The sequence below is a fragment of the Rhea pennata genome, chromosome 27, assembly GCF_028389875.1.
Source record: "Rhea pennata isolate bPtePen1 chromosome 27, bPtePen1.pri, whole genome shotgun sequence".
Taxonomy (NCBI): Eukaryota; Metazoa; Chordata; class Aves; order Rheiformes; family Rheidae; genus Rhea; species Rhea pennata.
The window spans coordinates 6,177,332-6,203,871 of record NC_084689.1 but is presented as its reverse complement, the minus strand read 5'-3'; the positions used below and the strand labels follow the sequence as shown (position 1 = coordinate 6,203,871).

At 53.3% G+C, this 26,540-nt stretch overlaps 1 protein-coding gene across 1 annotated transcript; it reads left to right on the top strand.

Annotated features, from left to right (window-relative positions):
* Positions 1-1,313: 1,313 nt before the first annotated feature.
* On the top strand, positions 1,314-25,824 carry ZBTB7A (zinc finger and BTB domain containing 7A). Its single transcript, XM_062596168.1, has 3 exons — positions 1,314-1,421; positions 17,800-19,004; positions 23,414-25,824. Exons 2-3 carry the CDS (start codon positions 17,815-17,817, stop codon positions 23,859-23,861), a joined length of 1,638 nt encoding a protein of 545 aa, XP_062452152.1. The 5' UTR covers positions 1,314-1,421; positions 17,800-17,814; the 3' UTR covers positions 23,862-25,824.
* Positions 25,825-26,540: the final 716 nt, after the last annotated feature.

Sequence of the window (26,540 nt, the reverse complement as noted above, 5' to 3'; positions counted from 1 at the left end):
GGGGCACCTGCTGCAGCCCTCGTGCCCCCATGCTCCCTTCAGTGCGCCCGCAGGGCCCCCCTGGCCCCTGTCACAGCTCAGCTCACAGCTTGTTTTTCCTCCCTTCGCTGCCTCAGTTTCCCCATCTGCAAAATGGGGCTAGTGACACCGAAAGGCTTTAAAAGCCTTCCCAGTGTCCGCAGAGCGCACGTGAGACTGCAGGGCCCGCCGGGGCAGGTGGGTGGGGGTGAAGGCCCCATGCGGAGCCCTCGTCTCACTCGCGAGGCGATGAAAAAGGGGGAGAAATGGTGAAATTCCTGTGGTGCTTGGGGGAGAAACGGTAAAATCCTTGCGCTGGTGCTGGGGGGGGGTCTCCCTGGGGCCGTGGCAGATGGGGCAGGAGCTCGCTTCCCCCCCCCCCATCCCCACTACAGGCTCCCAGCCCCACCAAGCTCCTGCTGTAGGACCTGACCAGACTCGGTAGTATTTCATTAAAGTTTTTTCCTTTTTTCTTTTCCTTTTTTTTTCTTTAGCTGTTTTTCAGTCAAGCTGTCCTTTTAAATTTCACCTGGGCTAGGTGGGTGTTTCATGTGCATAAGCCCAGCAGCCTGCAGAAACTAGGGCAGAGGGAGCTGTTCACTCTGGAGCATAATGGTGGGCAGCTGGGTGGGCAACTCTAAGGGACATATAACTCCGTTGCCTGGACGGGGCGGGGGGGGACAACAACTGGGGGGCCACGGGAGTTGGCAGGGGAGCCACGGGCAGGGCTGTGGCCTCGGGGCAGACCTCGGAGGCGGCGTTTCCTGCGGGTAGGTTTGTCCCCTTCCCTCTCCCTGGTCCCCAGCTGGGCGGGCTGCAGGCTGTTGGGCGGCCTTGGGCGAACCCAGCCTTCCTTTCCCCTTACCGGGGTGGCGCGCGGGGCAAGGGGGATGGAGCTGGGGATACGAGGTGGGCCCAGAGGGAGGGGTGACACGTGAGTGGGTCTAATGGGGGGGTTGACACGGAGGAACCCGGGGGGGGGGAGGTGCGGCTGATGCCTCCCCCCCCCCACCCGGATTGGTGTGGGCACATGGACCTGTGTGTGAGGGAGCGTGTTGGGGAGGGGTATCCCACCGTCCCCCCTGTCCCCCCCCTCGTCCCGCGTGTCCCCGCGGCGCGCGCGCTGAGCCCCGACGCGCTCGCTGCAAGGGTGGCGCGCGCGCGCGCGCCGGGGGGGGGGTAAGGGAGGGGGGGCGCGGCGGCGGCGCGGCCCCTTTAAGAGCGGGGCGGCCCCGGCCGGAGCAGGAAGGAGCCGCATACGGGCCTCGGCGAGCAGTTCCCGCGGGGCGGCCAGAGCCTGCTCCGCCCGCACGGCACGGCTCGGCCCGGCCCGGCCCGGCCCGGCTCGGCTCGGCTCGGCACGGCACGGCCCGCTTGCCTCGACCCGCTCGGCCCCCGCCCGGGTACGGCCCGCGCCGCGGGGGAGCGGGGGGCGCAGCGGGGGGGGCAGGGGCGCGCGGGGGGGCAGCGGGGCGGGGGGCAGGCAGGGGCAGGGGGAGTCCATTGGGGGCGGGGGGGGGCCAAAGCTGGGGGGGAGGTGTGTGCGTGGGGGATAGAAGTTCTCCCCGGGGGGGGCATGACCGCGGGGGGGGGGGGGGGCGCAGCGTGCCGTGGGGTGGAGGGGACTGGGCCCGGGTGGGGGGCCCGGGCTGGGCCGGGCCCGAGGGTGCAGCCCCCCCCCCCCCCCGCGTTGTCCCCCCCCCCCCGGGCTGCATACGTTGTACTTGGCCGGGCCGCGCTGGGGGGGCTCTCAGAGCGGGGAGGGGGAGGAAAGGCCCCGCCGGGGGGGGGGGGCGCGGCGCGGGGGCTCCTGGGAGTCGTAGTCCGCCCGCCGCGCGAGGCCCTGCAGGTGCAATGGGTGCGCGGACTACGGCTCCCGGGCCGCCCCGCGGCCGCCGCCGCTGGGAGGCGTGTTGATGGGCAGCGGGCGGGGCCAATCGGGGCGCGCCCTCCGCGCGGTGCGCCTGCCCGCTGCCGCCTGGCCCAATGGCGGGCGGCGCGCGGGGTGTGGGGGGTGGACGAGGACAAGCGCGGCGGGGAAGGGGGGGGGGCGCGCCAGGCGGGCGGCCTGCGGGTGTCTTGCGCGGCCGGCTCCACCGCGGCCTCCCCCCCCCCCGCGCTCCGCCCGCGCTTCCGCCTTCCCCCTCCCTGCCCCTGCCCCTGCCTGGGGGCGCCGCTGCCCGGGGGCTGAGGCGGGGCAGCCTGCGGCGCCGCCAGGCGAGGCCGAGGCTTCGGCGCGGCCTACTCGGAAGAGGGCGCGGGTGGCGGCCGCGGGGCCGGGGCCTCGTCTCTGCGCCCCCCCCCCCCCCGGCCCCTCCCCGCCCTTCTCCTCCCCCCGCCGCCTGCTCCGGCCTCCATTGGTGGCGGCCCGCCCGGGGGAAGGGGTGGGGTCGTGGCGCCTGGCCAAAGGCTCCCTGTGGGCCCCACCGCGGGGGGGCCGCGGGGCTGGGCCGACCCCGGGCGGGGGGGCCTGGCCGCTGGGTGGGGTCCCCCGGGGCCTGCGTCCTGCCAGGCCGCAGCGCGGCGTGGAACGAGCCCGGGGGTGGCGGGCCGGGCCAGGCTGGCGGCTCGCTCACCCCCCTCTCCCCTTGCTTCCCCTAGTGGCCTCGTTCCCGGAGGGGGGGGGTGGTTCTGTACCTCTCCCCCGAGGTGGCCGCTGCAGCTTTCGCTCCCTGCCGGCCTCCCCTGTTGTCAGCTGCTGGGGCTGGCGGTGGGGGAGGCCAGCCCCACTCGCTGGGGGCTGTCGGCCGAGTTTTGTTCTGTGGGGTTTTTCCACACCTTTCTCTTCTCCCCCCCCCCCCCCCCAACTCGCATGGCCCGTGGAGTGCAGGGCTAGAGGGCAATCAGAAAGCAAGCGGCCGTTGGCAGTGATAATCCACCCGCGGTTGTCGGGGCCTTGAAGGCCAGCAGCTCAGCTCTGCCCAGAGAGGAGCCATGGAAGAGCTGTGCAGCATAAGCCTCTCTCCTGGCCTGCTGGACCTGCATGGCAGTACGGGCAGGCAAGTTGCTGCGGAGGCTGTGTGGAGACCCAGCTGGCAGTCAAAGGCGCTGCTTCCCTTTGCCAAGAGCACGAGGGTACACCTGGCTGCTCGTCCAGTGTTTTGACGCTTCCTTGCCTCCCTTGGCCCCCTCACGAGGTCTCAGTGAATCCTTTGAGTTTAAAGTGGTGGGTCGTGAATCAAGCCTATGCTTCAGGCCTTGAGTCAGTATCCAAAGCTCCCTTGCTGAGCCCCAGAGATGGAGTAACCTTCAGTCAGTTCTAAGTTTCTCCAGGAGCACTGCATTTGTGAGGCCGATTGCAGGAGATACAGTGTCGGGAGCAAATTGTTGTGGTGACCATGGCTTGAAACTGGAGGCAAGCTGGCAGCTACCTGGGGGAAAAGGCTTTGTTAATCACGTTGTTTCAATAGCATGGAGAAAGTTAACTAATTTGTTGGACCCGCACGTAGCGCAGGACTCCCAGCATACAGGGGCTTCCTCTTTCCAGAACTCTTAAATCTCTGAGTTTATATGTTTAAACTACCGGTTACGGTTATGTCACACTGCCGATCGATATGACTGCTTCTATCTCCTTTTGCTATCTGATATTCTTAGCAAGCCTCCTGGCCTCTCCCAGAAGGTCCTGTTACTTGCAGAGCTGTAGGAGGCCAGAGAGCAAAAGTTTCTTTCTGCTTGCAGTGGTCTCTTGGTAGGAGTTTGCTGCTGGGCTGCGTTCAAGATTAGCCACGATCCTTGTGCTGTTAATTGTCTTGGCTACTGAGACTATTGCTTATATAATAAGTACTTTATAGACATCTGCAGGGAAGGTCTCTGCCTAGAAGAATTTACAATCTCACCAGGGTTGAAGTTGTGTGCAGCATAGCTGCAGAGCCGAAAGGTCATCCCATGATTTTTGAAGTCGTGTTGTTTTTATTTTTTAAAAAGAGGAATCTTGTTCTATTTCTGAATGTTTCTGCTGGTTCTGGTTGAAAGTTGCAGAATGTGGGCGCTTCTGAGGGCTGATCAGGAAGAGACAAGCTGGCATAAGAATTTAGGTGGTTTGCTGGCGATGTTGTCTTCAAACATCTTTTCTTTTTTTAAAAAAGAAAGTTTATTAGAGAGGAGCCGCTCTTGTTTAATATTCATTCTGGCCCCTGTTTAGGCTTGTTCTGGGGAAAGAAGGAGTGAAGAGGCACAACCCAAACATGGATGAGACGGTGGGACTTTTCCACCAAGCCTTAATTGCATTAGTAACTCAGGGGAGGGTTTTGCAAGGTAAGAGTTCTTAATAAATTTGGTGGTTAATACAAGCAGTTCTTCATTTTCTGCTGATCCACAACTCTTCTCTTTTGCTTTTATTTGTTTATTTGTTTTTATTTTTTTGCTCCTATTTGCACCTTGTTGCACATTGTGGTACTGGACTAATGATCTTTAGCCATATCATATGCTCAAAGAGAAGGTAGGCTTTGTAGAGGTGCTGGCCAGCCACTACTGCGTGGAATTCATTTGGTGCAGTGAATGCAGTGGGTTCGCTTGTGTTTCATGATTTTGAAAGTAGAATTGAAAATTATAGCTGTTTCCCAGGCGTGGGAAACTGGATTTCGGCAAGGGATGCAAATGGGTTAAGAACTTCATGCTTATATCAAGATGTTGTGATACTTTAGCTGGACTTACTGGCTCACCCAGAACCTCATTTAGTGAAAAAGTGCTGTCTGAGCCAGGCTTTAAATCTGTAAAATCAAATTCCCCACCAGAGGTGTGCAGCCTTGAAATTTAGGCCTGTGAAATTCCATGTCTGCACTTGAGCCACAGCTGAAATGCTTGAGAGCTGTGGTTTAATCTTGATTAAAACTGACACTTGAGGGTTTTTTCCCAGTCGCGGGATGTTGCATTTACTGAAAGAAAAGACTTCTGTGACAAACAATTAGACTCCTACTTGTTATCTTCCTTAGTTAAAGCAATAAACAGTTGCTTTTAACTACATTCTCAACCAGCTTTAACCTCAACTTTGAAGAAACTAGCTTCGATCTGTAATTAAAAGCATTTTGATAAATAAAATCCAGAGAAAGGAAGAGAGAAAGTTGGTATCTAGGATGAAGAGAAGCATTTGTACCAAGTCCCATGACCCTTTGATCCAAACTGGCACATTTTTGTGTTTAGTGCTCTCTTCTGGTTGGCGCGGGCCAAGCCAGTCAGTGGTGTGTCAGTCCTCAGTACCTGTGCCTGGAGTGTCCTGCTAACCCTGGAGGAGCTCCAGTAGGACGTCAGAGTGGGAGTAAATGAGGTCAGACAAGCGCGTTGGGATCCTCTGTGAGTATCCAGGGACGATTGTTTCTTGTCAGCCTCCCTGGCCGTCTCATCTTCCCTCTGTGCACAGTTTCGATTTCCATGCCACCCTGGTGTCGTTGCTGGCTCCTGTAGCAAAGCTGAGACATGTTTTATTTCGCTGCGCGAATGGAGCTATGTCTCTTCTCTGCCTTCAGTCATAGTGGGCTCCAAAGTGACCCTTGGATGCCTCCCCTCAGGGCCCTGCTGTGTTGGAGACTTGTGAATCTTCCTCTGAGATACCAGGTGGTGGCCCTGGCTGTGGATGGAAGGAAGCTATAGAGATCAGTGTCCTCTCTTAATGTGACAAGGTGTGAGAAACTGGAAACTGGTGTGAGCTGCCCTGTGGCTTCACGTGGGAGCCAAGGCCACGTTGGTGAGATGAACTGCAGATCCACTGGCACAGAGGCTTTCAGCCACCTTTGCTTTGCGGACCCCTTAAAAAATGTGTACAAGCATGCGGTCTTGTCTGGCTGTCACAAGTGTGATCTCCCTGACGACAGCCTTGCTTTTACGAATACTTTTCACTCGTGCCTTAGAAGTCACCTGCAGATTCCCCTTGTTCTCCCTGCTTCCTCCTCACCCCACCCAGGAACCCAGACTGAAAGTTGCCACTCTGGCACCTGGTGGGTGGTTTCTTTGCCTGTGAAGGTTTAGCACCTTCAGGACTGTTTTCATTCTGCTTTCCACTGCTGCTGTTCTGTAATGCCCCTCAGAAACCGCGTGAAATCCTCTCGCTGCCTCAGGAAGGACTGGTGCCCTGGTTCTCCTAGCAGATGATGCCCCCAAACAGTCCTTTAACTCCCTCTTGATTGACTGTGCCTGAACTTTGTGCTTTCTGTTGGGGAGCATTTCATTTGCTTCCTGGTTCGTGCACCTACTTAATTCCCACTGGCAAACTGGAAACCAATAAGTAGATTTTTTTTTCCTGTTTGTTTGTTTGTTTGAGTGCCTACCCATCGCCGAGCTGGGCAAGCGTTTTCTGTAGACTTGTAGCTACAGGTTGCTGTTCTCTGCTTACTAGAGGCTCCTGCCTCAACAGGCAGAGCTCCCGCGGTACTGGTTCAGTGCTCCCTCCCTTCGTACCCCTGCTATCGGGTTGTGCGCTGAAGAGGGAAGGGAAGAAATTTCATGGTAGGGCAGCGTTCCCGGGAATGAATTGTATGGCACGCTTGCTCTTGGGATTTGCTTTTACACGTCGCGTGGAGTCGGAAACGGCAAGACGAGAGCTATCTGTTTATCCACAAACTAGGAATTACATAAGTGACAGTCCTGCCTAGTATGCTCTGCTTTGTCAGAAAACTCCAATCTTATTCTTTATTTCTTTTTTCCCCCCCTTTTCCTTCCTGATATGGAAAAGATTACTGGTCTTAGAGGTGCCATTTGAGGCAATTAAACTAATGCTAGACCTCAGACATAGAAATACTGAAGGCAGGGGGAGCAGGACAGGAAGCGTCATGCTTGTTAGAGGAAGGGTTTTGGTGCGGGGGGGGGCACTGGGACTGCGCAGGGCAATCTGTAAAATGGCTACAGCATTGAAGAGGGTCTGAGTTTGACTTTGGGGCTTGGGAGGAAGGAAGATTGGGGGGAGCCAGGTGTCAGAGCGGCTCTGGAGAGCTGGGTGCACGTTGGGGAGGTGCAGGGGAGCTGGCAAAAGCTGTGGAAGGGGTATGAGATGGGGCGGAGGGGTTGGGATTTGCGTAATTATTGCTGTATTAGTTTATGAGATTGAAATGCGTGTGGATATAAGGGCAAGGTGCCTAGTCCAAAGGTGCCAAATTCTGTAGACCTTACGCAGAGAAAAGGCTCGTGGTGACCCAGGGGGGTGTCTTTGCCTGAGCAGAGAGGGCAAGATTTGGCCCCTTGCTGCTCTGTGTTCATGACTTGCCTTTGAAAGGGAGGGAGTGAAAGTGCGACCTGCAGAGGCTCTTGTTTTCATCCGGATTTGAGCGGCTGGAATGCATTGCCTGACTTTTTCCTTTCGAAACGTGCTAGGTCCCTCTGCAGTGGCCTGCCGGGCAACTCCTTTGTTTTGTGTTTTGCTGAGTAGTGGGTTAATGCTGGAGGCTGTTTTGGTTTTTAGTGCAGCGTTTTCAGTCGCTTCATTTGGCAAAGGGGCGTTGTGTTGCCTTTCTGAAATATTGGCAGCTTATTTCTGCATAGGACTTGGTTGCCTCCGGGTTTATGGAGCTTTCAGGTTTAGAAAGAAATTCTCCTCTTCCGGATATGCTGAGCTTCCAAAGCAAAGGGGAGTTCTTCAAAGCAGGGTTGAAACAAATGTAGTGTCATGTTTTGTTTTTCCCTTCGTATGTAACTTCTGAGGCTTTCAAAAGTATGTAAGAGAACTAGGGGCTGAATACTGCGGGTTTGGTATTCTGCAGGATTTCTTGAAAACCCACTGTGGTTTTGCAGGGAGCTGATCTGTTGCTGTATGGCAACAACAGAGTTATGTGGAAGAGAACCTGTTAGAGGGCTGCAGCAACAGGCATGTGGGCACATTCGGGCTTGGCTTTTGAAGAGTTTGATTCAGCAGCAAAATAGGCATTTTCCATTAATGCGAGGGTGGCTGCCCTTCCCGACCCCATAAACCACGCTCCGAAATGCTCAGAAGCCTGCGGGCGATGTAGGTGGGCTGCATAGCTCGAAGAGACCAATGCAAGAGGGAGGCTTGGGAATAATTCATACGTCCGAGGTAACTGCAGCTTCGTTGAAGTGCCACCGCTCCCGTGGTTGGAGCAAAGCTGGGTCTGCAGCAGGATCCCAGGGCGACCGGGCAGTTGTCAACCTCAGCGGTAGGTGTTGGCTCATCTCCCAGCCTGGAGAAACTTGGGTTACCCCATGGCTGTGAGTGCAGAGCCCTGCTGTCAGGTGGCAGTCCCAGCACAGACACTGCCCTTGATCGGCTCAGGACTGACCATCCCATATTTGAAAGCCTCTTGCTGAGAAAGCACATGGCAGTGCAGTGGTGTGGGTGATAGAGGGGTTTTAGTACCAAAGTAAATCCATATGCGCGTAGAGGCTCAATGCGTGCACAGGCTTTGAATCTGTTACTACACAGTCTTGAATCAAGGCACATTCCTACTGGATTAAATATGGTCTCTGATGACAAAGGAGAAAATTGGCAAGGAGGTCTGGGTGGAGTAACCAGTTAAGGCTAACCTTGCAACATGAGAGAAGTTTTAGTATGTCCTAGTTGTTACTGTCAGTGGTCAAAATGGCTGTATGTTGATTTGGTGCAGGACCATTTCTATGGAGTTGGCAGGTTGGGTTGCCTTTGTGTTTTCCTGCATGGAGGTTGCCTCCGTCTGATGTGCCTTAGCGGGTTTGGCAGAGGACAAATGGTGCCATCTTGCCGTGTGATACAGCACACAGGAGCAGACTAGTGGCATCTCTTAAGGTCTAATTCTGCTTCTGATTTTTGCCAGTAGTTGATGCTGCAACGGAAACTGAACTTCTCCTTACACTTCGTGGGTCTGTGTTGTGCCCTGGAAGGAAATCTCTTCCCATTTATAGACATCAGTAAAGGTTTGCAGTTTTGCAGAGCATGAAGTGTGGTCATCACCTGTTTGTTTCCATGATCATAAAAGTTAGCCTCCAACATCTTTGGAAACAGAGCTGTACTGTTTCTCTTTCCCATGCTGTGAACCCCATTAGTGTTATCTAAAAACATCTGCCTTATCCTGAGAGGTGAAGAGCATGCACTCCCACCAAAAGTGTTTGGGGTATGTTGGAGTGGATCCTGCTCAGGGAGTCGTTGCTAGTGACTTTCCCTTTGCTCAAGGTTGTTTCAGTTTAATTCTTTTTGTTAGTAGTAGTAATATTGTTTGTATTACAGTTGCGTTTTGGGTCTGAGTTCAGGTCCACATCCTGAGTCTAAATGGGGAACGCAAAATAAAACTGAGGAGCAGCAGGGATGGGATTGCTGAAGGGTCCGTTAGCTGGTCAGAGCAGGACTTGGACAGCCAGATCCTGACTTTGATGTTTAACCTTTTAGGTGTGAGCCCTTTCCTCCACCTGTCCTTTCCTTGGCCATATGCCTCCTCCGGTCAGTCCTTTCTCTCCTTGGCCATCATGTGAAAAGCATTTCAATTTGAACAGTTTCAGAAAGCAAAGAGGAAGAGCAACAAGCCTTTGCCTTACTGATGGTCTCTAACAGAGTCGCTAATAATCTCCTCTACCACGATGAGGAATCACAGACCTCTAACATCTCGTTAACTCCTAACAGAACCTCTGATACCAACTCCAACCAGGTAGTAATTATCTCCCTGCTTCATCATGCTCGCGCTCTCTCCTCTGCCACTTGTTCTGCAACCTGGAGTTGCCGGCAGGGTTCAGGAGTCCCAGTTCCGATTCCTTGTGCTCTGATCATGGCGCTGCCCTACCACAGCATGGATAGCTGCTTCACGCAAACAGGCCTTGCTCAGCAGTCAAGGTGTCTTTGCAAAGTTGCCCTTCGGTTCCTTGTACACTTCCTTCCTTCCTTTACACTGTCAAAATTTACCCGAGCTAAAGGGGGCGCTGCTGAATTGCCCTCAAACCCCAGCCGAGTGTGGCTGCGTGATGTTCACTGTTAGCCTGGTGCTGGAGGTTTCTGCTGGTGGTTATTTTGTAGCTCTGGCATCTGCCTACCACAGTTCTAATATTTGAGCTGTAATGCTGGCATAACGCAGACTGTGGGTTTGGGACTTCTCTATCCCAAGTCTTAGATACAGCTCTTCCAGACCGATTCAGATGCTCTGCCAAATATATCAGACCTACGCAGGCTGCTCTGAACGAGCACAGGATGCAGCCGTTCCTGAGCTAGGAAATGGCTGACTGGAGTCGAAGGGAGGGTTGTCCTTGTTCCACCAGCTCTGCAGAGCTGCCCCTTTTGGGCAGCCTGTGGAGTGGAGAGCACCATGGCAAAGCCAGCTCTTGGCGCTGCTCATTCCTCCTGACGCTCTGCTGTTAGAGGTAATCTTTTTTTTTTTTTTTTTTAATATGAAATAAAATCAAGGTTCTTTATTACTTGTGGTCATTGAAGTTCCCATGGCACTCATTGAGGGACCAAGAGGCGTTCAATTGCAGTGTTCCGTCTAAACTTCAATTGGAGCAATTACCATATATTCTTCCTCCCAAAGTTCCCTTGGCAGTGTTAGCAGGATGTGGGATTCTCCTTTCCTCCCGCTCCCCCTTCCTGTCCGAACCTCTGTGCAGCTAAATCGTTGTGTGTCTCGCTCCAGAGACTGTTGTGTTTCTGTGGCGTGTAAGGTGTTTCCGGTATGCTGATATATGGCTTGTAAAGTGCTTTGGAAGAAAAAGCTCTTCTCAGGTGAGGAAAGCTTTGCTGATCCGTGCTGAGGGATTAGCAGCTAATGTATCCGTAGGTTTTGGGGAGGGTTTCCTTTTACCTTGGATAGCGGTTGGGTATGAAGCTCTCCTGGAACAAGGATTGACTGCGCTGGAGCATCCAGTGCTGCCCAGGCACATTTCTCTAGACAGTTGGGAGAAGCAGACTTTGCTGACAGGTCAGGCCTGGCAGTGGCAAGAAAAGTCCCGGCTGTTTTGCTTACCTGTTGCAGATGCGAGTTCATCAAGTTGGGTTGATAGGAAGGGCTGTTGGCTTGCTGTAACCGAGGAGCTCTGGCTGTCTTATCAGATACTGTGCCAGCATCTTAGTTGTTTTTAGCCTACGTTCAGCCTGAGATGCTGAAGCATGCTGCTTGGAAAACTCTGCCGTGTTCGGCTCTTTGGAAGGCTCCAAGTGAACGAACGAGCCTCCTTCCGCAGACCAGTGGTTGCGAAGAGCATAGCCGTGTTGTGGTGCAGCAGGCTGGCCTGAAGGCATGAGCGGAAGCCCCGAACCAACTTGGGAGCTCGCTAGATCTGCCTGACAGCGGTCAGACTCCTTCCTCAGACAAGCATTCACATTGTGAATCCAGCAACTGGAGCTACGGGTAGCTGAGGGCCTGCTTGGAGAGCTGTGGCCTGGGCCTGAGGGCGTGAGAGGCTTCCCAAAGCTGACTCCTTCAGAAGGGGATTTATGGGGGGCTAGAGGGGATACCCGTTGGCAGAATACAGAGCTGTTTTGTCTGTGAAGAGGCCACAGATATTTGCAGGAGGCTAGTTGTGCTCTGATCTCTTCCCTCAGTAGCTGCGTGGTCGTGCCATGTGTATCCTTCTCTGTTTTACCCCGGATGTGATATCCAGTTAAGATCTAAGAAAGCTGAACTCTCTCTCTTTGCTGTAGACAGCTCAATTACCTCTGCAGCACGAAGGATTTTTTTCCTGCTGTGTTACTAAAGCAGTGGATATTTAAAAATAAAAAGGAGGAAAAAAAACTCTTTTTTTAAAAAAATATGTTGTTCGTTCCTGTTGATGTGGAGGGTTTTAATCTCAAGAACTTGCATCTGTTTTGCAGGTCCACATAATTCGGATAGCTTGACGCTAAACTGCCGACAGCACATTCCTTCTGGAGAGCAGTTGAATTTTAATAGCACCATAGAGTAGCTGAAATAGTGACTTCTACCAAGCAGGCAAAACACCCTCCTTCATTTCCTCCTGCGTACCATCTTCCCACCTTTTGGCTTACTGCTTCTGCGTGCTAGCTCTGTTTCCCCAGGCCTCTGCATAGTTTAGGGTGGATCCTGGGCAGAGAGAGGCCTGCTGGGGCTTGTCCTTGCGATGTTGCAGAGCTTGGTGTTGGCAAAGATGGCTCATGCTCCATGTGGCCCAAGAGCTGTGCTTTATCTCGAGGGATCCAGGCTCGCAGACATGTCCACACAGCTGGAAGAAGGAAAGGGGGAACTGGTATGGTTGCTCCCAAAATATAAATTGAAGAGACAAGACCTTGCATTGTGTGACCTATAATTGGGGTGAGCTATTCATAGGGAAAAAATGCCCATTTCTTCAGTTGGTGGTGAGTGAGGGATAGGATAATGTTTGGACTTTGGGCAGCAAACCACTGACTCTTTCTTCTTTTTTTTTCCTTTTTTTTAAACAGCAACATTTTTAATAATTCTTTTGCAGCACGCAGCAGCAGTGCTGCTGCAAAGTCCACTCTGATACTATAATATCTGCATTTCCTCTGAGAAATTAGACATAGCAACTTGCAATCACCATTCTTTGGGTGTGTGGAGATGCAGGAGGCCAACCACCATGTGCCTTCGGACCTCCAAATGCAGTTATTCCCAAGAAACCTTGCACTGCAAACTGGAGCGATGCGGTGCCCTAAAGCCATTTTGCCTCCTGCTCGGTGGATAAGGTGACGATAATTCTCCCTTTCTGTCCGGAGTGAGTGTGTAATATTAGTAAAAGCTTCTTGTCCATATTGTTGGAGTGAGTGGCATCTTCGCCGGAGAGGGAGAGCCCCATCTTTATGAAGTGGTTTGGGATCTTTCTGGATGAAGAGCACGTTGAAAGCATTTGCTGTTACTGGCCAACCAGCTGTGACTTACACTCTTACACCCGATACCTGCATATTTCAGAGCCCTTTTTAGCTACTCAGGTTCCTTTGTTCAGCCAGCTAAATTTTAAATAACTGCAAAGAAGTAAAAGGGAAGGGGGGGGACACTGAGGGTATATGGAAAACTAGTAATTAAGAAGTGTTTTGTCAGCAGTTTTGGTTGTGATCCCATCTTAATGTGGTCGTCTTGTTTGAATGGAAACGTCAAATTCCAGAACTCCTGTAAGAAGCCGATTCAATGGCAATCAATTAGAATCGTGTTAGGGTGCTTAGGGGCTCGAGGGAGGGCGTTGGAGTTAATGCTGTCTCCTGCTCTTCTTTCAGACCGAGCAGACAAAACCGCAGGAGTGAGTTGATAACTTTTAGCTTAAGAAAATAAAGCAAGCTTTTCACATTGTGGGGTGGCATCAAATTAAAATCGGCCTCAGGATGAACCCGGTTTGTCCTAGAACAGCCAAGATTGTTGCAAGCTATAGCTCAAGGAGGATTTCTTTGCTTGTCTGAATACTCAACAGCATTTCTTACAGGAAAAAAAAAAGTGACATTCTTCCCTTTATAAAGTCAGGCTCTGTATCAGACTGACTTGGGAACCTGGTGATAGCAGAACTGAAGCTCAGTTATATTGTCATTTTGGCAATGCAGAATAGGCTTTGCTTTGATAAAAGAGAGCCAAGTAATTAGGGATGTGTGTTTTATTATGCCAGTTTTATTAAAAAAAAAAAAAAAAGAAAAAAAAAAAAAGAAAAGAAAGAAAGAAACAAAGAGCAGGCCAGTCCTTAGTTTACTTTGCTGCTTGTGTGGCTGATTTGAGAGCTCTTGTGTTATTGTGAACCATCTCTTTCAAATTGACTGTATTTCAAGTTGACAGGATCCCTTCGACTGCCACAAGTTATATGAGGGCGATTTCCTAACTTCTGAAACGCAGCCACTTTGGGGTGAAATGTGGCCTCTTTGCAACAGCGCTGAGACACGCAGTCTAGGGCAACAAGTGTATAATGTTTTTTAGGCAGCTGGAGTGTGTATAGAGAGAAAAGAGCTGCCTGGGAAATTTAGGTTACTAGTTGAAGTTCCCCCTTGGTGGCCCATTCAGACCTTATACTTGCCAGCAAGGGGATTATCTGGCAGCAGTGCCGATGGCTTTTCTCACTTATCACCTCTCCATCAGGAGCTCCTTTCCAAGTGTATTTCATCCAACCCGCTAAAATGCCATTACACCTTGTGTCTGTTCCTGCCCCACGCAGCTTTTCTGAACCTGTAGAGGTGAAAGGCTCCGTATCTCGTTACTGAGCTTCTGAGCACTTGGGTCCTGTGTATGCCTGAATAATCTGGCTGTTCAACCCCCTGGAAAGGGAACGGCATGTGATTTCTGCTTAAGAGCCTGACGCCCATGCACATGGAAGCAGCTTGGTGGCCTTTGGCTGGTGGTTGAGTGTCCCAGTGCCGAGGCTGTTCCTCTCAGGCTCGAGGTGGCTCCCCTGTGAGCATAGCCGACTCACCCCCATGCTGGTCTCGGCCCCTGTAAACCTGAACCAGGGATGGATACAAAAGGCGCTTTGTGCGGGGAGAATGAGTTGCAAAATTGTACAACTTTCCATGCCAGCCCCTGGTGGTCTTGTGACCGTGCAGCCCTTTCTGTGTTGTCCCGCGGTTGTCCCAGCCGCTTCCCGCCCTGGGCACGTGGTGCTTAACTCTCAGCAGCACAGCCTGACTTGCTCCCAAGGCCCCCCGTTCACCCCTGGAGCTGGGCAGTGCAGCCACCAAAGCCTGGTTTTTCTGGTGATGAAGCTTGGCTGCCCAAGAGATTATTGCCTGAAGCTTCAAAAGGCTTTGCAGAGCTCAAATTCTCTTTAGTGAGTGTATGTATGGGGGGAAGGGGGTCAAAAAAAGAAGAAGAAGGGGGGAAAAAAAAGCCACTCTAATGTCACTTGTGATGTGGGCGGAGGTAGCAGTCTTGCTTTTTGGGAGCAGTGTGCTGTTTTGCCCGTGCAGTGATGGCTGAGGATGGTAGGGTTTCTGCAGAGCTGTGAGATTACCCTTGATGGGATTCGGGCAAGTGATGCCAAGGCTGCCACTGCTGTAGCTGAAAAGCTCACAGCTGGGACTGCTGGTTAAAAGCAAAACCCCGTGAGGTTGTGAAGGATCGCTTATACTCTCTGTAGATAGAGATGAAGTGACCTTGCCCAAGGTCACCCATGGAGCCCATGTTAGAGCTTGGAGCAACGCTAGTTTTGAAACAATCTTTTCCTCCCAAAGCAGGTATTCTTATTTTTAAAAACCCATGAAAAGACTTTGAATTCAAAGCCTACTGTTGCACTGGTGTTTCAGAGCTGGTGTCCTAACTGCACTGGGGTGGAGAGAAGGCCTTTGGTCTCACCAGGTGGAATGCCACATGTGGCGTGAGCGGTTGCAGCTCTCCTGCTCCAGGGTGGTTGCACCCAGCATGCAGGAAGAGGCCTTGGTTGGGTGATTGGGGTTAGTGGCAGCATTTCCACAGACTTTACTGGGAATTTATCCCAGCTCTTTTGGAGCTTCCTTCCCACCCTGACCCCCCCCAGCTCATTTGTATGGTGAGTCTTTGGAGCACTTAAGGCTGATTTATGCATTACTGCTGTTTAATATTGAGAGTTTTGCTTTACTGTGGTACTTCATGGTCTCTATTAAAACAGACTTGGAACTGCATAGTTTCCCATTGCTGATTTCTCCAGTAGGGTGTCACTTAACTCTCTCCATGCTTGGCTGGATGTCCCTCTCCAACAAGTATTTGGGTGGGGGCAGGGGAAATGTGGTATGATCTTCTCCTGTTGTCTTGTTTTCCTTTTGTGAAATAAGAAGTTGCATAAACTCCTCTCTCCTTGGATTAAAAAAAAAGCTTTTAAAAACTAAAAGGTGTGTGGAGAATTACTGAGAGAGATACTAGCAAGCCTAAAACTGGGGAGGGGGGAAGAGGGTGTACTGGGAAATGAATACTGTTTTGCAATCATAGGTACCGTGGCTGGTTGCTAGCTGCTGATGCTATGAAGTAGCGCTATGAATTGCTTCCTGTGTAATTAATCCTGCTCTGGATGTGCTACTGACTCACCCCACTATTGCATGGGGCAGGTCACTTCCCGTCTTGGTGCCTTGGTTTCCCCATCTATAAACTGGGGACTTTGATACTTAGATATGTGTTACGGTGGCTCGTGAGCCTTCTTACTTGTGCGCAGCTGCACTGCTGTTTGCATTAATGCCACTACTGCCAGTGCTGCTCTTGTGACAACTATATTGATCTAGAGGCAGAGAGCATCTTGGCTCCAAGGGTTCCAGGGTTTGCTGCTCGAGATGGAGAGGAGAGGAACTTTATTCCCATTTTAGAGATCAGAAGGCTGCACTGAGAGAGGTTAAGGGACTTGGTCAGGGATCTGCGGAGTGTGGTGGAGCCAGACAGGTTTCATTACTGCCTGTGTTTCACTCTGCTGTTACATCTCATTCCCTGGCCCCATAGCTGGCAGCTTGCTGCCGAAAGGGTGTCCTCACTGAATGGGAGCACGAGAACACCTGGCTGTTGAGTTTGCTTTGGGTATTTTAGCCTTTGAGGAGAGGATATGTTGAAAGTCAAGTGGATTCATTTTGTCATGCTAGCGCATCAGCAGTGATTCTTTATTGTTTTTATTTTTTGCCAAACACCTCAATATTAAAAGGAGCTGCTGCTTTTGGTGAATAGCATTTATGGGGTTGGCATGTGGGGGGCGAGAACTGGGCCTTCAGGCAGCACCAGACCTGCTGTCAGCGCTTCATGAAACTTTCAAGAGCAGCCAAATTGCTGCTCTCGCTTCCTCCCCTGCCACTGCCGAGGTCTCTGAGGAAGGTGCAGCTGGTGCCTTGGCGGAGGGTTGGGATGGCCCAGGTGCACAGGGCATTGGCAAGGGGTCTGGATCCTTTCCACCCCATGGACCTGCTGGCAGTTTGGGAGAGCACCTTGGGACTGGCATGGGAAGAGCACCCTTTGAGGGGACCCGGCAAGGGTGATGGCAGGCAGGATGCTGGGGAGGGAAATGCTGAATGAGAGGCTGCTGGTGGAACTGTGTTGTGGGTGCAGAACTGGGAACCCAAAATGCTGAGAGTTGTTATATGATGAAAACTTACAGCAGCTTCAGCTGTGAACTCTCTTCTCCCCACCTGCCTAACACAAGATTAACTACTGTCTCTTTTCAACTCTGCTAGACAGGCCCCTTTTATGGGAACTCCAGAGCCTTTGAGTGTCTGAGCTTGGCTCTTTGTATAGTGTCTTCAGCAGCAGGCTGTTGTGGTCTGTGTTCCCCTCTTCTTACACACCGGTGCCCTTGAGTGCTGGGCTTACTGCTATGCCCTCTCCAAGGACAGTACCAGCACTCTGCTGGCCTCTTGCTGCTGATGTCGATGCTGTGTGCCCTGGAACCCCAGGAACAGTATTTGCCGTGATGGTGTGATTGTGTCAGGAGCTTAGCTGTCCTGAGCTAGACTGGATGAGCAGGGGATCTTTCTGGTAGAGATGGTGGGATTGTGAAACACTCCAGGTGTGGTTGCACCAAGAAATGGGCTGGGGTCTGCTAGCAAGGCTAGCCAACAGCCAAGCACACTTGCCAGCTTGGTCCAGATGATATCTGACTTTTAGTCCAGCACCAAGCCTTGCCAAGACTGGCTAACTCTGGCCCTGATCTGTGCTAATTCAGCTGTTCTTCCAGACTCTTGCTTGAGAGTACCTGGGCTGTGTTTCTCCTCCTCCTTTTCTTCCTCCTCCTTCCAGAAGTGAAGGTGAGCATGGCTCTGTCCTCACTTGCCAGCGTGGGCATATTTTAAGTTCCCAGCAAGACAGCAGACATGACTACTTTGGAAATGTTTAGGCCGGGGGGCATGTGTCCTGCCTCAGTGCCCAGTAGAGAGTATACTGGTTTTGGCACACACCAGGGGCCAATGGGTAATTTTAAGCTCTGTGTTGGGAGCTTGAGAGTGATGCAGATGTCTCCAAACAGTAAAGGCTTGTGTGATTCATTGTGTTTTCTCTCTCTTCTCTGTAGCCTTTTGCGTCAAAGATGGCGGGTGGCGTGGACGGCCCCATAGGGATCCCGTTCCCCGATCACAGCAGCGACATCCTTAGCAGCCTGAATGAGCAGAGAAACAATGGGCTGTTGTGTGACGTGGTCATCTTGGTGGAAGGCCAGGAGTTCCCCACCCACCGCTCCGTCCTGGCAGCGTGCAGCCAGTACTTCAAGAAGCTCTTCACCTCAGGGTTAGTGGTGGACCAGCAAAACGTGTATGAGATAGACTTTGTTAGTGCGGACGCCTTGTCGGCTCTGCTGGAGTTCGCTTACACCGCGACCCTTACCGTCAGCACTTCAAACGTCAATGACATCCTCAATGCCGCCAAACTACTGGAGATCCCAGCGGTAAGGGATGTTTGCACGGATCTCCTGGACAGGAAGATTCTGGCCAAAAATGACCAGATGGATACAGTAGATCAAATTGATCAAAGGAACCATCTCAGAGCAAAAGAGTACCTGGAGTTCTTCCAGAGCAACCCAGTCAATGGCCACCAAGGCAGCTTTCCGTGGACCAACCAAGAGTTGAGAGACCTTCAGAGACTGAACTTCCGAGGCCAAGAGGAAGAGGAGGAGCCAGACTGCAATGGCATGGACTTCTACTCGCAAGCCCCCCTAAACGAAAGACCAAAGGTGAATGACTGTGATCCCGACAGCAACCCAGCCATGTGGTTGGACAGAGAAGAGGAGGAGGCCCCTGGATCCTTATTTTCACCTTCTCAGAATGGACATTACAGTGGCCGTGGCCTGCAGACACCAGGAGAAGAGGAGGCGACTCCAGGGGGTCCTTTGGACCAGCAGGAAGCTGGCGACTCACCCAGCTTCGCTCCTGCTGGAGCAGAGACAGAGGACACTGATGCAAGGGAGGTGGATGGCTTGGCTGCTAGCGCCCTGCTGCAGCAAATGATTAGCTCCGTGGGGAGACAACAGCTAGGGGAGGACGACCGAAAGGAAGACGATGGGGTCATGGATTATTACTTGAAATACTTCGGCAGTTCGAACGAGAGCGACGTGTATCCGTCCTGGTCCCAGAAGGTCGAGAAGAAGATCAGAGCGAAAGCATTCCAAAAGTGCCCCATCTGCGAGAAGGTGATCCAGGGGGCTGGCAAGCTGCCGCGCCACATCCGCACCCACACTGGCGAGAAGCCATACGAGTGCAACATCTGCAAAGTCCGATTCACCAGGTAAGGAGTGGGTGGGAGTGGACCACCCTGGCATCTGCTGTGATGGGGGAGAAGGGGACATCGCACAAAACTGTCTCTCTGCTTTGCCGGGGGGTCAGCATGGGGCTAGTCTTGCGCAGTTTTAACTCACCCACTCACCTGCACTGACTAATTTTCACCTTAACAGGCGAGTTGGATATAAAGGCCAGAATTTTCCAAAGAGATGAGCAATTTGGGTGTCTGACTCTTTCTTGAGATGTCTTAAGGGGCCTTTCTTAATACCCGGGACTGTGGAAAGACCACCTTTTCAGGTGTCCTGAGTTGCTGACCTTTCCTGGAAACCTGGCCAGACCCAGGCTTCTGCAGAGATCAAATAACGCGGTCAATGAAACGGAGGCACAGGCCTTTGTATTTTCATCATGGCTGAAGTGCTTGGTTTTGGCCGTGGAGCCTCAGATTGAGGCAAGGATTAGAAAGTAGTTTAGAAGTGGCTCTATCTGATGATTGAAATGTCCATGGCTAGTAGTCTTGCCAGGTGGTTAGGAACAGGCTGAACTCTGCGTTGTTAATGTCCTCTCCCAGTGAACCATCGTGAGCTGAGCTGCTGCCACCGTACCAAGGGGATGGGATCGTTGTGGTACCTGCTGAGCTCGCATGTGTTCGTGCTCTGACCCCAGGCCTTAAGAAAAATTCAAAAATCCAGGAACTCGGTACAAATCCCTGGGGGCGTTTGCCTCGCCACCATTTCTAATCAGGGTTCCTCTGCTCTCCCCTCTGCCATGAGAACGCCGAAGAAAGGGGACATTGTTTGGACTCCTTGTTCACTTTAGTCCAAGTGTTACAGCGCGTCCTCCTCTTTCTAGTCTTCGTGTCCGTGATTACAGTGCAAGGCTGAAGGCGGCGGTTCCACCCAGGTCCGTCCTTGCTGTGCCAAGAGATTGTGTGGGCTGGCTGACAAAGGAGCCAAACTGCCTAGCCTGCTCCGCCTGCTTTCTGCATACTTAAATATTCCCAGCCTCGCAAGTGCCTGACTGCTTTGCTTCCAGGGCAGGTCGGCCCTTCCAGGGAGCTGCTTCCTGGAGGTGGGGGCTGGGGGAGGCGGGAGCCAGCGCGGCCCCCATTGCCGCCTGCGAATGGCCTGATGGAAATTAGAAAAGTGGCTGCAGCATGAAGTCAGCAGGTTCAGGACGTGGGCAGGAGGAAGGAGAGAGGCGGTCGCGGAGTTAGGGCTCTGGTGGGCTCAGGAGCTGCCTCGCGCCTGAGCCTCGACCCACGAGCTGCTGAGCGCTTTCTGAGCTGTCGGAGGTGGGAGTCGAAGACGACAGGCCAGGCCCTTCTGCTGGCTCAAAATTTGAGGGCAGAGGCAGGATTGGGGGGGCTTGTGAGGCTGCCTCGCAGTCGTCTTGCCCACCCGGCCCCCTCTCTCCACCCGCCTTCCCCCCCCCAACACACACACCAAGGGCAGGCCCCTCTGCGTCCGTCGCGAGCCGTGCCCAGACGCAGGGCGCGCGGGGGCCGCACCCAGGCAGGCAGCGGCAGGAGACCCAGGTTCGATAGCTGAGGAATGCAGATAATGCTGGAGGGGGGGCAGCGTGCCAGCTTTATACCACTCCTCCACCGCCCTGCCCGCTGGCTCGCGGCGGTGGGCCTTGCGCTGGCACTGCGGCCCTGGCAGTGGCGGTACCTCCTCCCTGCCCGGTGCCCGAACTGCCCCTGGCGGGAGGGGAACAGCTGGTGCCTGGGGCCCCCTTGGGCCGCCCGTACTTTGGGCGTGCACGCCCTGCCGCCGGATCCGGCCCGGTGACCGTCCGCTCGCCACACCTGGCGGGGCCAAGGTTCTCGCTCCCGCGAGAAGCTGGCGCCTCCCGCGCCGGGATTTCCGCGAGGTCCCTGGCACAACGTCGTTGAAGCTGGAGGTGGCGGCACTGGGGGTGGAGATTTATGGCAGCCATCGCTTGCCTGGCAGAGCCAAGGTGGGGTGGGTTTTTTTGTTTCCTCCTTTTTGAGGAGGAGGAGTTCGGTGAGGCAGTGCCACCTCATCGCTTTTTTGGTCTCTGCCTCCCGCTGCGCTGCTGCTGGATTTCAGCCTGCGACCCATCACCGGTTCCCTTTCGGCTCGCAGAAGAAACAAAGTTTTTCTTTTCTTGTGTGTGTGTTTTCTTTTTTTTCTTTAAATGCAGAGAACGGGATGGAAACTTTGTCCTTATCCCAGCCTGAAGTTATAAACAAGGCCGTTTCATAACAGGCCGGGGCCATGTTGTTTCCAGGCCCAAATCGTCTGCTGCTTTCCTCCCCTTGCAAGCCTGTATTTGACCACGAAAAAGCCCCGATCGGGACAGTCCCAAGCTGCCTCTTGCCTTGTTCGCCACCTCACTAGCCCAGCTGTGCTTTCCTTGCCTGCACTATCTCACGCCTGCCCGGCCAAGACCTGCTGCTGGTCCTGCTTTTTTTTATTATTATTATTTTTCCCCTTATGGCAGCCGTTCACTGACCTCACAAGTGCTGACTCAGGCGTACGCGCTGTTCACAGAAAACCTTCCTTGAGCTTGCAGCCCAAAATCACAGCTGGTTTCTAGCTCATGTTCACCGCTGCCGGTGGTGCCACGGCTGTGCCGACCCATCGTCGCCCCTCGCGCCACTCGCTGCGGGATCCTGGCCCCTTTTAATAAGCTTGAGCCGTCAACCCCGTATCCTTGCACTCTGCAGTGGGAATAGGTTGCCTTTTGCCGCTTCTCCCACAGTATCCAAGCTGTGCCTTGCCTGGAAGGCCCCCAAAGCTTTATTTTATTTTTTCTATTTATTTTATTTTTTTAAAAAAGGAGGGTGTAAACCTGACGGAGTGCTCTGCACTTCTGCTTTTCCTGTGGTTTTGTTGTTCGGTTGTGTTTGCTCGCTGTTTTGTCCTTGAAGAAGCATCAGCCGGTGAAAGGCAACTCATTAAAAATAACTTTGCGCACCGCGTCAGCGATAATTCTCTGTATCGTGGTTGGCTTCAGAATCGAGGCCCTTGAGGAGCTCTCAGGCCTAAAGGCACGAGGAAGAGGAGGAAGACGGCTGAAGGCCACCCAAGGCCTGACGAGAGAAGGCTCGGCTTACGTCTCGGAGGGGCGCAGGATCCGCCTCGCCTGCGGCTCCGGCCTTTCCCCTCCCGCTTCGCTTTGCTAATGCTGCGTGTTTTCCTCCGCTCGCCTGGCCTTTTGGCGCTGGGTGGTTCCCTTTCCATCCCCTTGCCCTGGCAGGCTCACGGAAAACCCTTCAGGTTTACGCTTTATTTATTTTTTTTTTTTTTTTGTCCCTTTCGCTTCCTGGTTCACCTGGTGTGACGTTGCTTTTCAGTCTCCTGAAAGACGGGAAAAATGAATTTAGTAGAAGCAAATGCAGAACAAAATCTGCTTTAATCTGTTACTGCTTGTACCCCGAGGCTTGCTTTAAACTGGGCCAGCTTTCCAGCCCCTTTGGGGATCTGCCTTCAAGCTAGCAGCAGGCACAATCTCAATGCTCTAATCCTTCCCAAAGCGTTAGGGAAAACTTGGTGCCTCGTGCTGGCTCGGTGTGGCCTGTTGCAGTTCCTAGATGAAGAAAGGCAGCAGTCGCTGTTCCCGTGGGCGAGGCTCCCCCTCTACGTCTCCCCGCCGCGTGCTGGGCTGCAGGTCGTCTTTACACCGCCTTTTGGGTTGCAGGCGCTTAAGAGCGGAGGCTTTTTGCCCTTCCGAGGCAGCTGGCAGCAGCGGCGCCGAAAGGGAGGCTCCGTTTCGTGACGCTCGAGTGGTTCCCGTGCGCGCGCCTCGCCTGCTCGCCCGGCCGGTGGCACCCCTAGCTGCCTGCTCGTGTTTGCTGCCTCGCAGCATGCTTTGTGTCTGTTTTTTTTTTTTTTTTTTTCCCTCCAGGAAGAACCAAGAAACTCGGGCTCACGTGGCCATTTTGGCGCTCGGCCCAGCTGCTGAAACTGCCCTCCGCTGGTTCGCACCACGCTAGCTGGAGCAGCGGGTTTTGTAACGCTGCCTCTGCCAAGAGCTGCACCAGCTCCTTTCTCGCAGGCTGGCAAATGCTTTAGGCAATGGCAAATTTTGCTCAGGGAAAGTTGCCTTTTGCTCTTTGCAGTGAGCTGCGGGCTCTCGGTAGCCCGCCAGAGTGGGAGCGATGCGACGGCTGCGCATGGCAGCCTGACTTCGGCGCCAGTCCTGTGCCCACTGCTCCCTGCAGCCGGTCCGAGCGGAGGGGCTGGAGCCGGCACCCGCGGGGCTTTGGCGGCTGCTGCGTTCGGGCCGGGAGAGCACTGGTTCGCCCTTAGGCCACCCCCTAGCCGGGCTGCGCAGGGGTGCGAGGACTGCGGCAAAGGCCAGGCGACCCGGCGGCGCGGCAGCGCGCACGCAGCAGCCCCGGCCCCTTGCTGACGTGCTCCCCTCCCCTGTCCTTTCTCTCCCACGCAGGCAGGACAAGCTGAAGGTTCACATGAGGAAACACACAGGGGAGAAACCATACTTGTGCCAGCAGTGCGGAGCCGCTTTTGCTCACAACTACGACTTGAAGAACCACATGCGCGTTCACACCGGCCTGCGGCCCTATCAGTGTGACAGCTGTTTCAAGACTTTCGTCCGATCTGACCACTTGCACCGGCACCTTAAAAAAGATGGTTGCAACGGCATCCCATCCAGGAGGGGCCGCAAGCCCCGGGTGAGGGAGGCAGGGGGCCTGCCTACCCCACCGGGGAGCGCCGAAGACGGGAGCTTTCCAGCCGGCGCGGAGAGTCAGGAGTCAGAGGACACCGTGGAGAGAAACGGCCAAGAGCAGCACTTTGAAGATAGTTCTAATAATGAAGCGTCGAGATTGAATGTAGCAGGAGGGTCGTCTGAGGGTAACACGCAAGGACTCTCCTAAACCAAAAACAAACAAAACAAAGTGTCACAAAATCTAGTTAGTACTTTTCCTCCAATTTTCTCTTTAAAGATGTTTCTCTCCCTTTTTTTAAGAAAAAGAAATATATATATATATTATGTTTCCAATCTTCCCATCGTAACTAGGGCTCCTCTGAGGATCCCTCAGTAGCCAAGGACCTTTTCTTTGAAAGGCAGTTGCTAGGAAGCATGGGGTGGGGATGGAAAGTGGCTCTGTCGCATGGAAAGGAGCTTCCATGTAAATCCAAAGCTTTATTTTGTGTCCAGACACACGTTAAAAAAAAGAGAAAAAAAGAAAAATAATAATATTTCAGAGAGATATCTATTTAAAAAAAAAAAAAGCAAAAATAGAAAAAAAAATGGTAGGAGTTGAAGGGCTCTTTCAGGGCGGGCGGTACATGTGGTGCCTCAGAGGACTGGCCTGGGAAGGACCAGGTGCAGCATTTTCCCCTCCGTCCTTGCAGAATTACAGCTCCAGCAGCATGAGACGCTCAGTCATTGGTGCATCCTGGGGTTGAGCTGAGTTTTTCCAGCACACTGGACAGATTGGTTTCATTTTGGGGTAGGGATGGGCCCTTAAGAGCTAGTCCAGGTGCCAAACCGGCTCTTGGTGGCGAGAGGGGAGCTGGAGGTAGAGCTCGTAGAAAATTGCCGAATCATGTGAGTGGACAAACAGGATTTTGCAGGGTTGCTCAGCATCAGGCATGAAACACCCAGGCAGGAACCCGCGGCTCATGTTGTCGGCTTAACCGGGACTCCTGAGTTCATAGGCCAGCTCTGATGCTAAATCAGCATGTGTGCCCTTGGGTCGAAATAATTTCTCTTCTGCAGGTTCAGCTTTCTGGGCTGTAAAATGAGGCTGTGTTTGCAGGCGGCTTTGGAGATCGGGCGAGTCTCTGGCGCTATAGAAATGTGACCTAGTCTCCTTGGCAGGCAGATAAAGCAGTGCAAGGTTTTCTGGGTCGAGACCTTAAAATGGTCTTTTCTGTACAGGGATCTCTAAATCCCCCCCCCCCCCAAAAAAAAAGGATTTTTGGGATTTTTGTCTAGTCTTTAATCTAAAGTTTGGTTTTCCTACCAGCTGGCTGTCGCCTCCGGGTCCCCCCTGCTCCGCTCCAGCCAGGCTCGGAGGAGGGAGCGCGCGGCAGCGCCGAAGTCAAACAACACCCCCCCACCACCATCACCACCACCAATGCCCCCATCCCCTCCCCAGCGCCCAGAAACCCTCAGGGATCAGTGCTCGGATGGCGGGTGATCCAAGCAGGCCTTAAGCAGGGCGGTTCAGCCTCGCTCGCGGGGCCGGTTCCCGCCGGGCGCCCCCGCCGGGGTGGGGGCAGCGTGGGGTGGGAGTGTGTTTGTGGGGGGGCAACACTTGCAGCCCTCCCTGCCCGGCAGCACCAGGTCCTCCCTCTGCACCCATCCCCGTGGCTTGGGACAGGGGATAACCCCCCCCTTTCCCGAGCTTCTAGGCACTTGATAAGAGAGCAGTGCTCCCACATGCCTGAAAAAGCGCCTAAAAATGGCAGATTCCCCCTTTTTTTTTTTAAGGGAAAAAAAAAAAAAAGGTTATTTGAGGTCTCCCTTAAAGGGGAAGGAGGCCTCCGGCAGGGAGAGCAGGAAGGGCAGAACGGAGCGGTCCGGCTGTGAGCCGGGGGGATGCCGGGGGCTGCGGCCACACGGGCGCTGCGTTATTTAGCAGGCTTGCTGGCACTGGAAGCCCCCGCTGCCGGGGGCCTGCTGCCTCCTCCTCCTCTTCCTCCTCCTCCTTCGCCAGCTGCGAGGAAGAGCGGCGCCTGGCAGCCGCTTTCCGTACCAAAATATATATATATATATATATATATATTTGCCGTGGGAGCAACGGGCTGGGAGCGAGCGGCCGGACCCCACTGGGGCTTGGCCCCTGCTGCTGCGGCGCCCGCGGGGCCGTTGGAGGCTGCTTTGGCAGCGGCGGCCAGGGTGGGTGGGTGGGTGGTGGTGCTGGTGGTGGTGGGTGGTGGGCACATGCTGAGCTCTGACTTTACATCGGTGCACGTCACGTGCAGCCGGGCCACGAGCGGCTTCGCCGGCAGCATGCAGCCCCGGCAGTATGAGCCCAGACATCTCCCACTGGTCACTCCCAGCCCCTAATCCCTAAATATATATATAGAGAGATGATATATGGCTATAAAGATAAATATATGGGTGTGTGATAGCGCATCCCCCTCCGGGTTGGCAGAGGATGATAGAAAAGGCACCTTTCAGCCAGTCACCTGTTTTCTAAATGCACAGTTTGAAATGAAAAGAGATTTTAGTCCTTTTATTTTGAAAGCACTTTTTAGATTCTCTCTTTTTTTTTTTTTTCCTCCTTTTGGTGTTTGTTTTTACTTTCAAAGCAAGAGCAGGTTTGGCCGAATGTATTTTGGAGAGGGAGTGAGAGGGGAGTGTGTGATGGGGGGAGGGCTGAGTGGTGGGGGTGGGGGAGAGATGGATGTTTATTTAATGCAGAAAAAGCAATAAAAATAAAAAACCATTATAAAAAATAAAAAAAACAAAGAAGTCTTAGCACTTTGCGATGGAACGGGTACTTTGAGATCACTTTATCTTAATTTAAAAAGCAAAAGCAAAACATGTTTACAAGTCAAAACCAACTTCTACGGAAAAAATTATTATTAAAAAAAATCCT

Bases quoted from the DNA above. Each gene is read 5' to 3' on its own strand.
- ZBTB7A (XM_062596168.1), top strand. From the start codon at position 17,815: ATGGCGGGTGGCGTGGACGGCCCCATAGGGATCCCGTTCCCCGATCAC. The intron at 19,005-23,413 runs GTAAGGAGTGGG...TCTCCCACGCAG, and splicing joins TGCAAAGTCCGATTCACCAG to GCAGGACAAGCTGAAGGTTC.